General features: G+C 37.5%; 1 protein-coding gene across 2 annotated transcripts; it reads right to left on the bottom strand.

Moving 5' to 3' along the window:
- Positions 1-1,299: 1,299 nt before the first annotated feature.
- Positions 1,300-20,090, bottom strand: UTP15 (UTP15 small subunit processome component). 2 transcript variants are annotated; one of them, XM_007175933.2, is made up of 13 exons: positions 19,828-20,090; positions 16,255-16,423; positions 14,234-14,326; positions 13,936-14,120; positions 12,623-12,801; positions 11,241-11,366; positions 9,516-9,651; positions 7,433-7,517; positions 6,445-6,594; positions 4,969-5,070; positions 3,302-3,435; positions 3,072-3,130; positions 1,300-2,601 (listed from the first exon to the last, which is right to left on the bottom strand). In XM_007175933.2, exons 2-13 carry the CDS (start codon positions 16,342-16,344, stop codon positions 2,381-2,383), a joined length of 1,560 nt encoding a protein of 519 aa, XP_007175995.2. In that variant the 5' UTR covers positions 16,345-16,423; positions 19,828-20,090; the 3' UTR covers positions 1,300-2,380. The 2 variants fall into 2 exon arrangements, with proteins under 2 accessions (XP_007175995.2, XP_007175996.1); XM_007175934.2 differs by lacking the exons at positions 12,623-12,801; positions 14,234-14,326; positions 16,255-16,423; positions 19,828-20,090 and having other exon boundaries at positions 13,936-14,041.

The raw sequence follows: 20,090 nt of genomic DNA, 5'->3' as shown, positions 1-20,090 counted from the left end.
TATATTTTAATAATCATTTTAAATGGGGCTTTTAATTAATGTTTGATAGTTGATTTAAGTTGAACAGACTAAATTTCTTTAAACAATCCCATTTACAACCCAAAGTCCTTTAAACAGTTTAATAGCATTTATACTTTTAAGATATTTTCTTGTCAATAGCACTTCAAATGCTTGACCCAACAAGCAAAATCTTCCCAAGTACTTAACTCTTATAAATATAATAAATTAAATGTACAGTGACTAAGTTCTCTGACATATTTCAGTATTTCTGCAGGCTTTGTAAGATCTTAAAATACATTTCAACTAAAATTTACAAGTCTAAAAATCTGTTAGGCATCTTAAGTTGGAAATGAAGGCCAGTGTTACATACTGTAATATGCCAATTATGTTCCAATACTACTTCAAATAGCAAATACTACAGTTTTTCCCAATGACTATAAAAGACTATTCGTGAACTTAACACTGAAGTATTGATGGCTATGGGAATTGTTTCCTAACCTTTTTGAAAATTTGTAATCGTTACCTATCTCATCTAAAAACGGCAGCACTCTGTGAAGTTCTGTTAAAGGGAATGAGTGGTTTGGGCCCCAGCAGGCAGGCCAGTTCAGGGTGCTGGCATGAGGAACTCAAGCTTGGGGGTATTCAAGGGTGAATTAACTACTGTAGTAAATTCAATGATAAATGAGAATACCAACCTTGGATGGTTGTGGTGAGAATCAAATAAAATAATGTATGGGAAAACCCTTGTCACATGTGACAGTTGATGGCAGCTAGTTTTTTGGTAGAATTTCAACCTTTCATTCTTACTATTGATAGTATCCAATCTATCAGCATATTTATGAAGTTAAATTTTTTAAACAGCTTTAAATTGATTTAAATAAATTAACCCTTCTTAACATGAAGACACAGTTTCTAACCTTGACTAATCTCATAATTACTCAGGGGAGCAAACTCCTGGTTTCTTATAAGCCACTGGGCTTCATGATTGCTTAAATCAATTCATGAAGGGGAAACCAGACCCTCTGTTTGAGCATATGTCCTTATCAGAACATAGGAATATTTTTTTCTGCTTTAAAAAAATATATCTTAATTCACAGAACTGAAATTTTAAGAGGAGACTGCAATTACAAAATTCCTTTAACTAAGAATTCTTCTGGCCTAAGACATTTCCTTACAGATAATTAACTACTTAAGGAACTGGGGGAAGGTGGAAAAGGTAGCAAGTGTAAAATCAGTGTGCTAGGAATCAGTAGCCAGTGACTATCCATCAGGAATTGATACATCTCAGAAAGCCAAGAAGAAAATATGAATTTCTTTATAAAAAAATGTGATTTACATTGAACTTTTTTTAAAAAACACAAGTATTTTCCAAAACAAGCTACTCTGGTTTGGGGTTCTGAAACACAAAATGATGTTAAGAATAGAGGAAAAAAAAAAAAAACCTAAACACAGATCAAATGGTTTTCAGAGGTAGGTAGCTACAAGATAAGCTCCAAATATATCAATATGTATAAAAAACGCTGAAAGGCTACTAATCACAAGAGACATGGCAAATGTTATCATTCCGCTGACCTGAAGCAAGTTGAAAAGCTGGTAGAAAGGCTGCATATTCGGGGAAGAGGAAAAACATGGTCTGTAAGGCCTACCTGCAGACCTTGTCCTGAGAAGCACAGTCAAGATTACAGAAAGAAAAAGAAACAGGGGCTAGTGAGCACAGTTTTTAGTATTCAAATCTGCCTCATCACACTCTCTGAATACAGGTCAAACTAGGGTCAATTATTCAGAGTTGGCCACTAATTTGCCACACTTGGAACAGATACAGTCCAATCACCAGCTAGGTGGAACATGTGACCTGGGATAAGTGATGACATCAAGGAGAGGGAGGCAAACTCAGCTGGGGCTTGGGAATCCCAAGTGCACCGATTAGACTGAAGAAAGAATTTATTTGTCGTTGCCATTTGTTTTGTTGTTGTTGTTTTTCCAGGATAGAAGGGAAAAATAAAGCCCTGTTCTTTTGGCAGGATTCCTAGTTGAAACTGTCTCCAGAGTTCTGAATGCTTGGAGACGGTTGAAATAGTTGCTGAAACAGAACTCTGCTGTATTAAAATTGTCAACTTGTCCAAGATGGACATACACTATGACCAAAACAACTGAGAAGATCTTCCAGCTGAAGATGCCATGAGATAATTTAAAACAGCACATGGAAAATCATGTTTAAAAACAGGTTCTTATTTTCCAAGCATAGTTATTCCAGTCTCTTCCATAAAATTGCTTCTGTAAATAGTTTTTTTAAATGTATCAAAGAGATTCTCTTCCCAGTAGTTAACAGCATCAAATCTATTCCAAGTTAGGAGTTCTTATGTGTCCTGTTAAGCGCACACTATGATTCAATCTTCTTGTTCTCTAGAAATCCATCAGATGTATTTTGCTGCAACAAAGAAGTGCTTCCTTTCCTTGTCATGGTAGCAAAAAGCATATCCATCATCCCCAAGGTTTCTAGTAGTTCTCTTTGGTAATCAATCTCTTTTTCTACAAGTCCTTGAAGTAACAAAAACTTTTTATCAACTACAGGTGACTGACCAATCACAGGTAGATATATATCTAGAAAGAGAGAGAGGAAACACATTTACTAGAAACATCTTTCTAAACAATACATGAACAGCAATATTTAGAAAAAGTACAAAAATATTAAATATAAAAGACATTGAAAAATCTGTACTTATTTTACATAAAGTAAACAATCCATCTGAAAAACGTATTTCAAAAAGAAATAATTAAAGAAAGTACAGTGTTGAGGTTCTGACTTATTTTCATTTTCCCATTAAAAATTAGTCATGGTCATTGGAGGTATTTAAGGAAAAAACTTTTTAAATTATAATAACCCTGGTGCCAGCAACTGAAAGCCAATCCATTGTAAACATTTTACTCCCACTTTAAAATGCACTGATTTACTACTATTGTTTGTTTTCTCCATGATAAAGACAAGGTATATCAATCTATTTGATTTCATTATTTGACATCTCTACTTCTGCAAGTATGCTACAATTTTTCAGGTTTTAACAACTACTTACCAATAATTATTTCGGCAGCATTAATCAAAACAGGGGCAAATCTTGGCTGGGACAGATTCCTACAAAGCAAAAATTCTGTTTACTGAAACCTGCAAACTTTAAAAAAAAAAATCCTTAAAATAGATTTACTATACTGTTCTGTCAGTTCTTTACAAAGCTCAAACTAAAAGTAAATTTGGAGATAAAATTTCAGATGCAAAATACATGCACTTCATAGACATAAAACATACCTTATCAAAAAATTAAGAACACGACTGATTTCCTTTTCATCTCGACCTGCAAGGGCATTTGCAAGGACTCCTCTTCGATTTAGCTCCTTTATGATGGAAACTGTAATCTCAGGCGTCTTTATTGCACAACTGGGCTAGAAAATTTTTCAGAGTCAACATGAGCAGACAAGACAGTACAAGAAAAAAATCATAGTCTTGGAACTCACTAACAATTACCAAATTTAAACAGGTTTTTCTCTTCCCAGTTTTGAGTCATGGTAATGGACAAGGCAAGAAACAAAATGATTCTTTTAAAAATAAGCTCCTTGTAGATACATCAATTGTAACAAATGCACCACTCTGGTGGGGATGTTGATAAGGGGGGAGGCTATGCATGTGTGAGGCAGGTAGTATATGGGAACTCTCTGTACCTTCCCCTCAACTGTGCTGTGAACCTAGAACTGCTCTAAAAAAAAGTCTTAATAAAAATTACACACACAATCTGTAGTGAGGTGGATGGACCCAGAGTCTGTCATACAGAGTGAAGAAAGTCAGAAAGAGAAAAACAAATACCATATGCTAACACCTATATACGGAATCTAAAAAAAAATGGCTCTGAAGAACCTAGGGGCAGGACAGGAATAAAGACGCAGACATAGAGAATGGACTTGAGGACACAGGTAGGGGGAAGGGTAAGCTGGGACAAAGTGAGAGAGTGGCATGGACATATATACATTACCAAATGTAAAATAGATAGCTAGTGGGAAGCAACCGCATAGCACAGGGAGATCAGCTCAGTGCTTTGTGACCACCTAGAGGGGTGGGACAGGGAGGGTGGGAGGGAGACGCAAGAGGGAGGAGATATGGGGATATATGTATATGTATAGCTGATTCACTTTGTTATAAAGCAGAAACTAACACACCATTGTAAAGCAATTATACTCCAATAAAGATGTTAAAAAAATAAATAAATAAAATAAAATAAAATTGATTACCATCCAGCCCTTATTAAAACTCAGTTGACAAAACTGGTATTTGAGAGAAGAAATCTATGGACCAAGATAACCATCATTGCTCTAAATTGGTTTTTAGCTCTATCCTATTTTAAGTGAATTCTTACTTGAATTGTATTTGGTTACCTATTTGCTGAAATGACACTACAGAAGTTGTGGGCATTTATTATTATGTCTTTGGTTTTTACAGAGGGTTAATACATAATCCTATGCTTGAGAATATTTCTGCATCTTCTAATGACATAAAGACTATCGCATGATTCCTATATTTTCCTTAGTGTTCCAACTAAAAACAACTCATGATAAATTTCTCTGTACTATAGTGTGAAAAAAAACTTTGTGTATTTTTTCTAAAATATAGATATATATGTTTCCTTTATCTGATAATAACAATTATGAAATTCAATCCATTATCCTTTTTACCTTGCTTCTAGGAAATTGGAATATACATTTATGTTCAACTCTAGTATATATTCATAGCCTAAGTTTCTGCATCTTTCTATAGTATGGGTATTCATATTCAATATGATTTTAGCAACCTATTTATATGTGTGTCACAAATTACATCCACTTTTTTGAAGCAGAAAGAGTATAAATAAATTAAAATTAAAATTAAAAACACACACACACACACACACACACACACACACACACACACACACATTCCTCACTCACCTCAAGGACTCTGTCAAGTGCCTTAGAGATCCGGAAGTTTTTCAGATCCCTGTCATACAATTCTAGGTGTTTCTTTGATGGCCTGTTGATCAAAATGTCATCCTGCATTGAAAAGTAAATTTACAGAGAAAAATCAAATATCCATTTAGAGCTTCATTCAAAATAAACTTCTTCATAGTGGTATTTTTTCATAGTTCTGTGGTGTCCTTGAACTGTATCAAAAAAAATGGTCAGAGCTTCCCTGGTGGCGCAGTGGTTGAGAATCTGCCTGCCAATGCAGGGGACACGGGTTCGAGCCCTGGTCTGGGAGGATCCCACATGCCGCGGAGCAACTGGGCCCGTGAGCCACAACTACTGAGCCTGCGCATCTGGGAGCCTGTGCTCCGCAGCAAGAGAGGCCCTGATAGTGAGAGGCCCGCGCACCGCGATGAAGAGTGGCCCCTGCTTGCCGCAACTAGAGAAAGCCCTCGCACAGAAACGAAGACCCAACACAGCTAAAAATAAATAAATAAATTAAAAAAAAAAAAAAAAAAGGTCGTAAGCTCATGTTGTCGATTAAATGAAAATGGAATAATCTGCCACATCACTGTGTTCTTAGTGTCCTATGATCTTAACTTACGATACATACACAATACTTCCGTTCTGGGCAAACATTACTCACTGCAATTCTCTTTAAATAGCAAGCAGTGATTCAGTAGAAAGAGAAAACAAGAATCAGAGAAACTGCCATCTAGTCCCAGTAAAGAAATTCTGGATCAACACAACTTCCTTATATCTCCATCTTCTCCATCTTCAGATGCCAAATGGAGATATTATTGGCTCTACTCTTTTTCAGGGTTGTTTACAAGATCAAATCAGACAGTGTGTGAAAGACACTGTTCTGAGCACCATAGCATTGTTATGATTCAGGGCATTAAGAAGTACAGTTCTGGGGCTTCCCTGGTGGCGCAGTGGTTGGGAGTCTGCCTGCCAGTGCAGGGGACGCGGGTTCGGGCCCTGGTCTGGGAGGATCCCATGTGCCGCGGAGCGGCTGGGCCCGTGAGCCACAATTGCTGAGCATGCGCGTCTGGAGCCTGTGCTCCGCAACAAGAGAGGCCGTGACAGCAAGAGGCCTGCGCACCGCGATGAAGAGTGGCCCCCGCTTGCCACAGCTGGAGAGAGCCCTAGCACAGAAACGAAGACCCAACACAGCCATAGATAAAGAAATAAAATAAATAAATAAAGCATGACACAAATTAAGCAATGTGAATACCATCAAGCTTTAAAAAAAAAAAAAAAAAAAGTACAGTTCTTATTTCCCATTACTTATTAATTTAATGTCCCCAATCTAGCAATGTGGAGATAAATCTGAGGTAGAGAAAAGCAAAATGAAGCTAAATGCCATGTGAACTACACTTTTCAGTAATGTGCAGGGATGAAGTTGGATACTCTAACAAATTTCACCTTTAAAAAAAATTACACAAAATATATAAATACCTGTTGTTTCATATAATTTTTTCCTTTAATAAAAGTTCGATATGCAGGCCTTCTTCTCCTGGGAAGAGAATCCTTCTTTGCTTCAGATTTCCGATGTTTAACACTCAGTATTCCATTGGTCATTCCTACAACTATTGTCTCATCTTCATGCTAACATCAATTAGAAAAATAAGTTAGTATATTCCTAACTCATAATTCATCTTACTTTTTCTTCAAAATACCATTTATAATGTGTTTGCCACTTATCCATACTTTCAACAAGAGTTCCATTCAGATATAGATACTCTAACAAAAAGTTAGAATAAAATCATTTTTTTCCTCCAAGATACTATTATATTGACAGAACTTTTAATTATACTTGGAAATTATCACTGGCAGTTTGTATAATAATACACAGTTAATGGCATCTTAAGAAACTTTCAAAATAATTTTTTTTCCCACATCCTCTTCCTAGAAAAAGAATAATGTGGTAGCATGACTTTCCACAATTTTGTAAAGAAAATATTTTGTAATAACTTTTCCCCTCCCAATTTCTATATAATGTATTCAAATCTATTCCTCCTCAATGGCTCATGAAACTTGACAATGAACATTCCAGAAGGAGCAGTTAACAAAGAAAAGGAGACATTTCATTGTGTTACCCCTATTCTCCTTTTTTTTTTTTTGCTCAGAGAGCCAACTTGACTTTCTGGAGTATTTAACCCTTGGGGTAAATGTACTGAAGAGAGATTTATCTGCTTTCCAGGTCCTGTCCTAGTGTTAACAATGCCTACAATACTGTAGTTGGTTTCAAGCTATGCAGTGAGTGGGACCTAAATCTGAATTCATGCCTAGTTACTGAGACAAGTTACATGTTCTAGCAATTATCTAATGTGGTGAGAAGAAAATAATACTTATTCAAATACAAAGATAAACCCTGATATTCCATTTTAGTTTCATTTAACAGGCAAGGTTAGTGAAAGCTTTAAAAAGAGCTAAAAGTACTTACTGCAAGTGCAAGACTCAAAATTGAAGCTGCATAATCAAAACTGTGGACTACTTTGTAGGAAGTTGTGCTATATACTTTCACCTTCCTAATGAAAAAGAAAGCTTTGTCACAAATCATCTTGGAAATGAGCATAAAAGGTAAAATTTCTATTTTTTGAAACTCAGTATATGAATATTAAAACTTATACAACAATGAAGAAAAAATGATTAATAATATTAGTTACAAACTAATCCATCACTGGATCTCTTTTAAAAATGAACTGTTTATTGTTATGTTTGCATAAAGACTTCAACCAGCCACCAGAAGGCTAGACCACTGTCTCCTGAAAATGAAACTTGAAAGTAAAGAAAAAGCATCATGAATGTTCATCGGAAAGAGCAGGGTTTCTCAACTTCATTCAGCATTATCGACATTTCGGGCAGGATAATTCTTTGTAATGGTGGCTGTTCTGTGCACCGCAAGATGTTTAGCAGAATCCTTGGCCTCTACTCACTGCATACCAACAGCACTCCACCCCCAAGTTGTGACAACAACCAAAAATGTCCGCAGATAGTGCCAAATAGCCCCCTGGAGGACAAAAAACACTCTGGGTTGAGAACTACTATGAATAGAGCCAACTTACACCTAGATTTTGAGGGACACATCTAAAAATCAAGTCCCAAATTGCCTAGTAACACCATTGCAGAGAATTTGCTATATATTTACATAGTAAGTTCCTCTGTATTAGAAATATTTTCTAGCTTTTAAAATATGTATACTTTTTAATAAACATGCTGAAAAACCAAGGTTTTCCATATCAGTGAAAAAGGGAAATATGGAAATAAAATGACCAACAACAGATAAATGTAAGTAAATTCTAGAACTGGGCCATCATTCTAGCCACATATGGCTAATGAGCACTTAAAATGTGGTCAGTGAAAAGGAAGGGAATTTTTTATTTTACTTAATTTTAATCAACTTAAATTTAAATTTTAAAACTGAGGCAGTATAAAATATTTTTCTGTTAAACACAAGTATATTTCACTTTAACTGTAAAGTATTACTACTGTATTAAGGGCATGTATTCGATGCTGAACTTGCTTCTAGTCTATCATTAATAATTTTTACATTGAATACATATTGAAATAATATTTTAGAGTAAATAAAATATATTATTAATTTTACCTAGTACCTTTTAGCTTTTTTTTTTTTTAATTTTGATTTTAGAGTATTTTATATTTTTATTTATTTATTTATTTATTTGGATGGACATAGTGGTTCTTTTATTTATTTATTTATTTATTTATTTTTGGCTGCACTGGGTCTTCGTTTCTGTGCAAGGGCTTTCTCTAGTTGTGGCAAGCGGGGGCCACCCTTCATCGCGGTGCGCGGGCCCCTCACTATCGTGGCCTCTCCTGTTGCAGAGCACAGGCTCCAGACGCGCAGGCTCAGGAGTTGTGGCCCACGGGCCCAGCCGCTCCGCGGCATGTGGGATCCTCCCAGACCAGGGCCCGAACCCGCGTCCCCCGCACTAGCAGGCAGACCCTCAACCACTGCGCCACCAGGGAAGCCCGTACCTTTTAGCTTTTAAACATGACTGGTAAAACACTTAAAATTACATATGTAGCTCACATTATATTTCTATTGTACAGCACTGTTCTAGAACATTAATTAATGAAACACTAATACCTACTGAAAATAGTAATATTTAGAAATATGTATTTCTATACATTACTGTATAGAAATTTTTACATGAAGTTTTAAATTTTAAAGAATACAAGCTAGAATATATATACACATACTCATTATAAATATTTCAAAATATACAAACATACAATGATTTTAAAAGAAAACTACAGAATAATAGAAATTATTTTAAAAGATTAACGTTCACATGGTTCAGTAAATTACCTCAAGGGAGAAAATAAGTTTGCTATATGTAAATGAAATGTCAAAACTATTTTCAACTCAATAGATTTTTTTTCATGGAAATCATTTGGTAGAATATTTATTCTATCACAAATACTGCAGAAATAACTCATTTCCTCAAGCAGTAAACATGTGTACATTAAGAATGATCCAGAAAGAAAATTAAAATGCTAACCTATCCAGTGAGCCAGAAAGTAACCTCTGTCCAGAGCTGCTCAGACATAAGCACGTCACAGTTTTATGATGATTTTTCAAAGACACTAGCAACTGTCCTCCTTTTAGCATGTCCCAGACTTTAACATAACGACCTCCTATAAAAAGAAATAATCATTAGTTTGATTATGAAAAGATCTGAAAAGCACTCTTCACTGGACACTCCACAGCACGGAGTGGAGGGATTCCAGAGCCAGACTGCCTGGATTCAGTGCTGGGTCTACTATTTACCAGGTACGTGGCTGGTAACAGTTCCTACCTCACAAAAACCTGTTATGATGATTAAATAATTTCATATTTGTAAAGTACACAGAACTACCTGGCAAAATAAGAAGTATAATCAAGAAAGATTTTATTTTAACAAAATTAAAATCATTCTTCAAAAGGAATTCTGTATAACCATGGAAAAGAATAACATAGATTTCATTTCCTAAAAATTCTGTGAATCCCAACAAAACTGAAAAACTCTATAACTTTTACTCTAAGAATTGGAACCATCTTTAAAGGCAATTTAATCCAGGGGTTTAGAAAGAATTTTTTTATTACGGCATCTTTTCTTTCAATGAAATATTAAGCAAAAGTCTAGTAGGTAAAATGGAAAAAGAGGCTGGGGGGCTGGGGGTGGGAGGTGACGAAGTTCTTACTTATCCTGACTATGTAAAAGGACCTGGAACCCAATTTACAGTCCCTGTCTCCCCACATGAGAGAGATCACAGTTTGAAACCACTGATCTAGCCCAACCTCTCATTTTCAAGGTCTATATTGGTTAAAGGATTGCCCAAGGCCACACAATTAGCTACTGACATGACGGAGATTAGCATACAGGCATCCACTCTCCCTGTTCAACTTGTATGTACCTCCATTTCTCAAAATAACAGCAAGAAAAATAGGTAACTCTGACAATATTATCAACTTACTTTGAAATCAAATAGGTACTGGGGAAAAGAGTATAAAACAGGATAACCTCTATTTGGATTTTAGAATTAAGCAAAAAACAAAACAAAACAAAGCTACACACTACCTATGTATTCTTCTAATGTCAACAAATTAATTTTGACTTAACAAATGAAAAAAGACAATTTACTTCTTCCATTATAATTTTTTAAATGCACCTCAGTTCCAACTTGATAATAAATGTATCAAGGTCCCTTTGACTCCACATTATCTTCTCTTCCAGCACTATTAGCTATTTGCTGGGTAAGGCCATTTCAATCAAGAGTCACATAAAAAGAGACAAGCCTGATTCTAGATCTCAAAGGACCTGTGTTTTCAAAAGCTGCCACAGATCTCTTACATAAGAACAACAGCAGGAGTACGACCTGGATTTTTAGATTAAGTGCACGATGAAGGCTCTCAAGTTCTGAGATTTCAGATCTGCCACTTACCACTTTGTCTTGGACAAATTACTTAAAACTTTTATTTATTTTCTTTTGCAAAATAGAGGGAAAACTATCTTGTAGGCTCACCTAGGGGACTGGAGATAATACGTTTATAATAGCACAGTGCCTGGCTCATATTAGCTACTCAATAAATGAAAATTGCTTGCCTGTCCCACTTATCAACTGTCTGAGCAAAAACTGAGACATGCATTTCACGTGCACACTGATAAATTATAAAGAGTAACTAATAAAGAAATATCTGACTCAAGACGAACAATATTGGTGAAAGCAATTTTTAGAAGAAATACCTGCTGATACCAGAAGACCTCCAGAGGGAAAAAGCAGGACACTCTCCACTGGCTGCCCATGCTCAACAGAGATAACACTCTGGTTTGTTCGTGCATCAAACATCTTCACAGTGTGATCATATGACCCTAAAATGTCAATTTTTATACTATGTGAGTTTCACTACTCAAAATAACAAAAATTATACGTGTGTGTGTGCATAATCAAACATAAACATAAACTTTAAAGGGAGAAGAAGCATAGATGAAATTTTAAAAAGACATATATATATACTCATGAAGACACAGTACTTCCAAACTCTCTGGTACCACTGACTGTTTCTGAAGCACTAACCTACACAGAATCTTAAATGATTCCTATCTGCAGACTACTGTCACTACTGAGTCGCCTGGGAATCTTTGCACAGGCACCCATTAAGACTGAACTGCATTATCTCTGTTTCTTGGCTGCTGGAGAACCTGTGAAAACCAGAGTACAGATGTTTCCAAACACATCTGGAGGATGATAAGAACAATCCCCAGGGACTTCCCTGGTGGTGCAGTGGTTAAGAATCCGCCTGCCAATGCAGGGGACACGGGTTCAATCTCTGGTCCAGGAAGATCCCACATGCCATGGAGCAACTAAGCCCATGCACCACAACTACTGAGCCTGCACTCTAGAGCCCGCAAGCCACTACTGAGCCTGTGTGCCACAACTACTGAAGCCCGCATGCCTAGTGCCTGTGCTCTGCAACAAGAGAGGCCACCGCAGTGAGAAGCCCGCGCACCGCAACGAAGAGTAGCCCCCGCTCACCACAACTAGAGAAAGCCGGCCCGCAGCAACGAAGACCCAACGCAGCCAAAAAACAAAAAACAAAACAAAAAAAAACCTTGCCTTAAGTCTGAGTCATAAACTTAAAATAAAAAAGCTTATTTCATAAAAAAAAAAAAATCCCCAATAGAAAAAGAAAATAAAACAATTGGATAAACAGAGACATATTTTTTTATACAACTTTTAAAAACTCCTCTATCCCAGGGTAAGCTGGGACGAAGTGAGAGAGTGGCATGGACATATATACACTACCAAATGTAAAACAGCTAGTGGGAAGCAGCTGCATAGCACAGGGAGATCAGCTCGGTGCTTTGTGACCACCTAGAGGGGTGGGATAGGGAGGGTGGCAGGGAGACGCAAGAGGGAGGAGAAATGGGAATATATGAATATGTATAGCTGATTCACTTTGTTATACAGCAGAAGCTAACACACCATTATAGAGCAATTATACTCCAATAAAGATGTTTAAAAAACAAAAAACAAAACTCCTCTATCTCAAAAGAGTTCCAAAGCAATATTAAAGTATATCAATAAAATTACCAACTTCAGGAGGGAAGAAAAAGATTTCACCAACCTGTTACAAAGAGATCTGGGTTCAGTTTGCTAGCACATCCACACCTCACATAATCAAAATGTTCTTTGAATGTCAGAATTTCTTTGGAGTTTGGAATATCCCATAATTTAACTGTATAATCATCAGCCCCAGAGACCACATGATATTTGTCAGCTGTAAAATCTACTGTATGAACTGCTCTGAAAGATCAAGGATCAGTATATTAAAAAGTAAGGAAAAATTATTTCTGGCACCTTCTGACATCAAACACCCCTCTTCCCAAAATAACAAAAAAAGCAGCTCAGTTTCAGTGAGTAATTGTAAGGAGAAATCATGAGAGAATAAGAAAATCTTTAAAACAGGTATTTGTCCCCAAGCCAATTTAAAATTTATATACCCCTAGTACTATGAAGTTAATAAGAATATTAAACAGTAGCCTTAAAATTATATTTTCTAATAAGTTAACATTTCTACTTAGCACCTCAACAGAAAGTAAATGTTCTAAATGTTGGCACAAAGGTACTTCAATTTGAAAAATATCAAAATGGGTAGTTCTTAAAAAATTCTAAGGACACTTGCTACTAAGTAGGATCATATTAAGTGAACTTGTTATATTTAAAATGTTTCACTGATGGACTAAGACCATCCTGATAATATAAAAAACACTTTTGAGATTTAAAATCAAGAGCAAATTTCAACAACGACATTGGTAATCCTGAAAGATATAAAACTGTCCTTGGCCATTTAATTTATAAAGGGGCAAAACACCAAATCCAAGCAGAAAAAATCCACCTTCCAACTTGATTTCAAAATAACAACCTCTAATATAGTCCAAGCCTTTAGAGTTCTCATTCATAGTTGTGAGGTTGCCTTTAGATCAGCAGTTTATAACCTCAATGGGGTCACAGAACTCACTGAGAAGTTAACGAAAGCTACAGGACATCTCCATAGATAACCACACATTTCCTAAAATGTCACATACAATTCTAGGAAATTCATAAGCCCCATCAAACTGGACCATAGGACTGAACCAAGTTAAGCACTGTCTTAGAACAACCAGAAAATAAAGTCCATGACGGTACATAATCTTCACAGAACTCTGTTTTTTTCAAAGCCTGTAAAACCAGTAGAGCTTACAATAATACAAAACAAAAACACATAAAAACCAACTATCTGTAACTGTATGGTGACAGATGTTAACTCAATTTATCATGGTGATCATTCCACAATATATACAAATAGTGAATCATTATGTTGTACACCTGAAACTAATATAACGTATGTTAATTATAGCTCAATAAAAAATAAATTAAAACAAAACAACTGTCTCTTACTTAGTATGGCCTTCAAACTGCCTGAGGGGAGCCCTCCCACTTATATCAAAAAGCTGAATGCCACCATCTTCACTGCCAGCCACAAGCAGTCTACCATCCTGCCGAAAAGTAGCGCAGTAAGCTGTGTCTTTAAATCTTGAAAAGGTTTTTATAGGTTCTTGGGAGTATCGGCCATAAATGTGAATCTACAAGAAGATAAAAAACACAGTATTAAAAAAAACAAACAGTATTTTACTAGATGGCTCAAGACCAGTAGTAAATATAAACTACATAAAAGAAAAACAAAAATTATATTTACCCTTGAAGAAGCTGTGACAGCATAATTATACGGAGGCTGTGGAGAAAAGTCTACTTTTGACACTGCACCAAACTCCTTGATCTGAACAGGGGTCTTAATGAAAAATAATAGTGTATTAACAAAGTTACAACTGGTAAGACATATTTAAGCATATAATTTCTTATTGACAATTTCTTTTTGTTCTTAGTAACTAGGTTGTATTTAATAGAGAAGTATGAAGAAAGCAAAAAAGATCCAAATCCCATCACCTAGGCAATCTCTGTGGCCATTAAAGTAAATAAATATATGGTTGAAAAGCCACACCCCACTTTTTCTCTTTAGCTGTGGAGTTTTCTGTGATTATTACCGGGAAAAAGTTATGCCTAAACCAGCATATATTTAACCATGTATTTTTTTTTTTTAATTTTTTTTTAATTAATTAATTAATTTATTTATGGCTGTGTTGGGTCTTCGTTTCTGTGCGAGGGCTTTCTCTAGTTGTGGCAAGCGGGGGCCACTCTTCATCGCGGTGCGCGGGCCTCTCACTGTCGCGGCCTCTCCCGTTGCAGAGCACAGGCTCCAGACGCGCAGGCTCAGTAGTTGTGGCTCACGGGCCTAGCCGCTCCGCGGCATGTGGGATCTTCCCGGACCGGGGCACGAACCCGTGTCCCCTGCATTGGCAGGCGGACTCCCAACCACTGCGCCACCAGGGAAGCCCCTAACCATGTATTTTTTAACTGGCACAAAGATCATACCACACAGGTTGCTCTGCACTTTGCCTTTTTTTCACTTAACACCTTAGCTAGTAACTTTGCATAAGAGCAACAGCTTTATCATCCATTATAAGATTCATCATCATTTAATTTACCAGTTCACTACTAACAAACAGGTTTTTCTGAGATTTCTTTTTTTTTATAAATTTATTTATTTATTTATTTTTGGCTGCGTTGGGTCTTCGTTGCTGCACGCGGGCTTTCTCTAGTTGCGGCGAGCGGGGGCTACTCTTCGTTGAGGTGCATGGGCTTCTCATTGCGGTGGCCTCTCTTGTTGCGGAGCATGGGCTCTAGGCGTGTGGGCTTCAGTAGTTGTGGCTCATGGGCTCTAGAGCATAGCCTCAGTAGTTGTAGCGCACGGGCTTAGTGCTCCGTGGCATGTGGGATCTTCCCGGACCAGGGCTCGAACCTGTGTCCCCTGCATTGGCAGGCGGATTCTTAACCACTGCGCCACCAGGGAAGTCCCTGAGATTTCTAATATTACAAATAACACTTCAATGAACATCTTTATACACAAATTCTGGAGAGTATATTCATTGAGTAAGTTCCAAGTTGTGGAACTTACAAGATGAAAAGGTATTTTTATCATAATAGGTAATGCCAGAATTGCCCTCCATAAAGTCTGCACCAATTTCCCTCCCTCAAGTAGCAACGATGATCAAAATTTTTCATTTGTGCCAATATAAGATGAAAAAGTATCCAAATTATTATCCAATAATTTTATTATCCAATAAATTATTATCCAAAATCCAATTATTGTTTTAATTTGCACTTCTTCAATTATGAGTGAAGCTGAAGCTCTTTTAATATATTTATTGGTCACTTAAACTTCTTTTTCTATAACCTTCCCAATCCCAATCTTTTTCCATTTTTCTGTTTAGTTGTTCAGCTTTTTAAAAAAAATCATTTGTTAGCCTTTACATATATTCTAGAAGAATTAATTTTGCATCTCTTCTTCCTTAGATTAAGAAAAATGAAAAAAAACCCCTTCTTTCATGAGATTCAAATTCTAAAATTTAATTCATTTGGCATTGATTAATCATCCATTCTGTGCTAGATACTTGTATGATTAAAGTGATTAAGAAATATGGATTTTTATATAACTCCAAGAAAAAAAATCAGATATCAAATTTTCCACCCAAACTATAAGCTGCTGATAGATTATTTTTAGTTATTAGTTCTCTATTAGCATATCCAAAGTATAACATATGCTGAAGAAATTGGCATAAATGTAAAACACCTCCCTCCCTTAATTTTGTCTATACTTACCTTATAGTTGTTCCAGTACAGTGTATCTTGGGTGATTTTTTCACCAAGTACAGGATATGTCTGGATCGCTACAGGCTTATACCCAGCCATACTTTCATATAATTGCACTGTTATCCAAGGGTAAATAGTTTGAAATTGGTGTTAGAAATAAAGCGACTCTGCCTCACGTCTAAAAAAGAAAACATTTTATAAACACATTATTATTCATAAACCTGTATATAGTTATGATTTTCACTCTGCATCTTTTCAGAAAGCTGTGTGGTAGCTTATAGATTAGTGATCAGTAACCACTTAATTTTAATACAGAAGGGACAATCTAAAGGAAGCAGGAAGAATACAGATAGGGCTACCATAGTGTACTATCTCCTCAGCTATAGGCAGAGGCTATACACAAATGTTCCCACACCTAACTGACCAACTTACAACACCTGGGAATAAATCTGGTTCGGCCATCCAGCAGCCAAAGCAGAGAGAAACACACTGGCTTAGAATGTTCACTTATTGACAACAGAAAACGTTAAGGTGAAACTGCAAATACAAATGTTCCCTGAAATTAAACTTAAAACGACATTTAACCTATAAGAACATAATCTAGTGACCTGACTTCCTGAAAGCCTAAAATTGCCAAGAAGAAAAGAAAACAAAGCTAATAGTCTAATGCAGAAGATTAAAATTAAATTTAAAAACTTAAAATAAAAATCTAATATTCTGATGTAGAAGCTTAAAATTAAGTTAATTTTTAAATTACTTTTTTTTTTTTTTTTTTTTAAGGATTTTTTTTTTTTCTTATTTATTTATTTATTTATTTATTTATTTTATTTTTGGTTGTGTTGGGTCTTCGGTTCGTGCGAGGGCTTTCTCCAGTTGCGGCAAGCGGGGGCCACTCTTCATCGCGGTGCGGGGACCGCTCTTCATCGCGGTGCGCGGGCCTTTCTCTATCGCGGCCCCTCCCGTCGCGGGGCACAGGCTCCAGACGCGCAGGCTCAGCAATTGTGGCTCACGGGCCCAGCTGCTCCGTGGCATGTGGGATCTTCCCAGACCAGGGCTCGAACCCGTGTCCCCTGCATTAGCAGGCAGATTCTCAACCACTGCGCCACCAGGGAAGCCCCAAATTAAGTTAATTTTAAAAGGTTTAAACAGTAAGAAAGAAAACAAGAATAAAGCAATTCTGAAATTAAATTCTAAATTAAAGTGACAAAATAAAAATTAATTAGAACTTTAACTGATGTGTAATTAGGCCGAAATGTCTTTCCAGAACCATTCAGTTGCAACAGAGATTCAATTATATCAGAGGAATGATTCAGTGGTGCAACTCATCTTTCCCAAAAGCCTGAAAACACCGTATCAGTAACACCAAAATAAATAGGTGTGACATATTTTAAAGGCTTTGATGAAACATGGCAGTCGATGATTTTAAAAGTTTTCTGTTCACTGAAGTACCTATAATGTGTAGGACACACTGTTTTAGGCACTGGGGTGCAATGGTGAGTGAAATAGACATGGTCAGTGCCTTCATGTACTCCAATATTCTTCATTTCAGCTGGTAACTGGCATCTGGAATCAGCCTTGACTTGTCCTTCCTTCTCACTTCTAACATACAAATAGTTAACAAGAGCTGATTTTACCTCCCAAATCTTTCTGAACTCCATCATGTCCACTCCACCTAGTTCCACTGCTCTAATTCACATCTTCTCATCTAAAGGTCTCCCTGACTCCCTTACCTACCTTCCAAATAGCCATCAGAGTTACCTAACTACCATGCAAATCTGGCTTTTGCTACAAAGCCCAACACTGCCCAGAAAAGAAGGTGCAAGCTCCTTTACATGGTATGTAAGGCCCTCTGTGATCTTGCCCTTGCTTACCTTTCCAGCTTCACCTCGTTATTCCCTTAACACACCATGCTCTTTCTTGTCTCAATGTCGTTCTTCATTTGTCCTCTATGGCAGGAATGACCTCTCTCTACCTACCTCCTATTTATCATTTAAAGTTCAACTCAAGGATCACATCCTCCAAGAAACCTCTCACTTCCTAAGCTGGGTCAGGGGCTTGTCTTCTATAATCCTGCATGACTCTGTATTTCTGTCAATGCACATAATCACACTGCATTTTTAATGACCTCTTTTTCCCATTAAATTGAACATTTCATATCTGAAAGATTAAAAACAAGTGCTCAAAGAATATTTGTGGAAGGAAAGGAAGCATTGTGCTGGGTTATATGGGAAACAAAATTAAAATCACAGGTGGTATCTATTGTAGGAACACTGCTATAGAGCACAAGTCCACGAAGTTTTTCTGTAAAAGGACAAATTATAAATACTTCAGGCTTCGCAGGCCAACAGGCAAAATGGAGGATATTATATAGTTATTTATATAGCATGAAAGAAAAACGTCCCAATTTTTTACTAAGGAAACCGCACCAAATAATTACAAGTTCAATATTTTGTTTATGAATGAAAGGAATGGGACTTTTTGGAGGAGGGGGAAAACATTTCACTTACTCTGGTTCAAAGTTAGTGTTTCCTATCATCAAATAGATTGCAAATATTCATCTATAAAAATCATTCTTGGCTCACTGAATACCCCAAAACAGACACTGGGCCAGATCTAGCCTGTGGGCCAGATCTAGCCTCTTACTACCGCAGAGCTGACCCTTGAACAACATGGGTTTGAACTGCGTGGGTCTGCTTAGAGGCAGATTTTTTTCAATAAATACTACAGTACTACAGAATTTCCGTTTTTCTGAATGCACAAGCAGAACCTAGGATGTGGAGGAACCTGGATAAGGAGGAACCACGCATACGGAGGGCCCACTGTAAGTTATCCTTCAGGGGAAGGTTGGGGCCCCTAAACCTCCCCCTCCCCCGCAATGTTCAAGGGTCAGCTGTATAGGCAAAGGAGTACATAATTCTGCCTTGAAAGAAATCGTTTAAAGCTTTAGAAGGAAAAAGTGAGGCACAGGAACAGTGGTTTGCCAGATTAAAGTGAGGAACAGCATTAGAGGCAGGGGAAGGGAAGCAAGACAGACAAAGCAAAGGCACGGATGCAAGTGATGTGAAAACGAATAGGAAGAAAATGATCAGGGAGAGGTTAGAGGCTGAGAAACTGGGACTACATGAAAAACAGGTACTACTACATCACAATGCAGAATACCAAATGTATGCTATAAGTAACGTACAGAACACGGAGCGCTCAGAAGCGATTTTTAACTCTAACTTGGCGGCTGCCAGAAAGATTCAAAGTGTGCATTTCAGCTGGGCCTTTAAGTATAACATTAAAACGAATTAACCATTTAACATGGGTGGGCACTGCAAACTGAGGGAACCTCATAAGCAAAGACAGAGATGGAGATCAGCCTAAAGGGGTGTGGCTTACTCCGGGAACTAATAACGGTGGACAGTAGGAGTGGACGTGACGTGACTGTAGAGGGGGAAAATCTAGGTCGAAGCTAAATTGCGGGGATCCTGAGTTTAGCTATTCCGCGGAGACTGGGAAACCCCAGAGGAGCATGCTAGATACCAAGGAAGGCCCGATGTTGAGTCCGGGCCACCCCCATTGGGAGCTCCCTTCACCTACCTCCGATGGGTCCGGAGGGTCCGCCGAGGCACCCCGGCCTCAAGGAGAAGTTCTTGGACTCCGCCAGCCCCCTCCCCGGACTGTGCGGTAGAACATGCGGAAGGTCACGCGGATCCTTGAAGGAGCCGCCGAAACACGCCACGAACAGAACGGCGAGTCCCGTCGCACGAAGGTGACGTGTGGCGCAGACTCCCGAGACGCACGCAGCCCTGGTGCGCAGGGGCGAGCCCAGTGGGCGGGACGATGGGGAGGAGGAGGCGTGG

This window comes from Balaenoptera acutorostrata, chromosome 2 (genome assembly GCF_949987535.1).
Source record: "Balaenoptera acutorostrata chromosome 2, mBalAcu1.1, whole genome shotgun sequence".
Lineage (NCBI taxonomy): Eukaryota > Metazoa > Chordata > Mammalia > Artiodactyla > Balaenopteridae > Balaenoptera > Balaenoptera acutorostrata.
The sequence above is the reverse complement of the archived record's forward strand: the minus strand, read 5'-3'. Positions and strand labels throughout refer to the sequence as shown.

What these genes read in the sequence shown, in the direction of transcription:
- UTP15 (XM_007175933.2), bottom strand. Translation starts at nt 16,344, where the DNA reads ATGGCTGGGTATAAGCCTGTAGCGATCCAGACATATCCTGTACTTGGT. An exon ending in TGTACTGGAACAACTATAAG is followed by an intron (nt 14,327 to 16,254) that starts GTAAGTATAGAC and finishes TTTTTCATTAAG; the next exon opens with ACCCCTGTTCAGATCAAGGA. An exon ending in TTTTGAGTCTTGCACTTGCA is followed by an intron (nt 6,595 to 7,432) that starts GTAAGTACTTTT and finishes AATTGATGTTAG; the next exon opens with CATGAAGATGAGACAATAGT.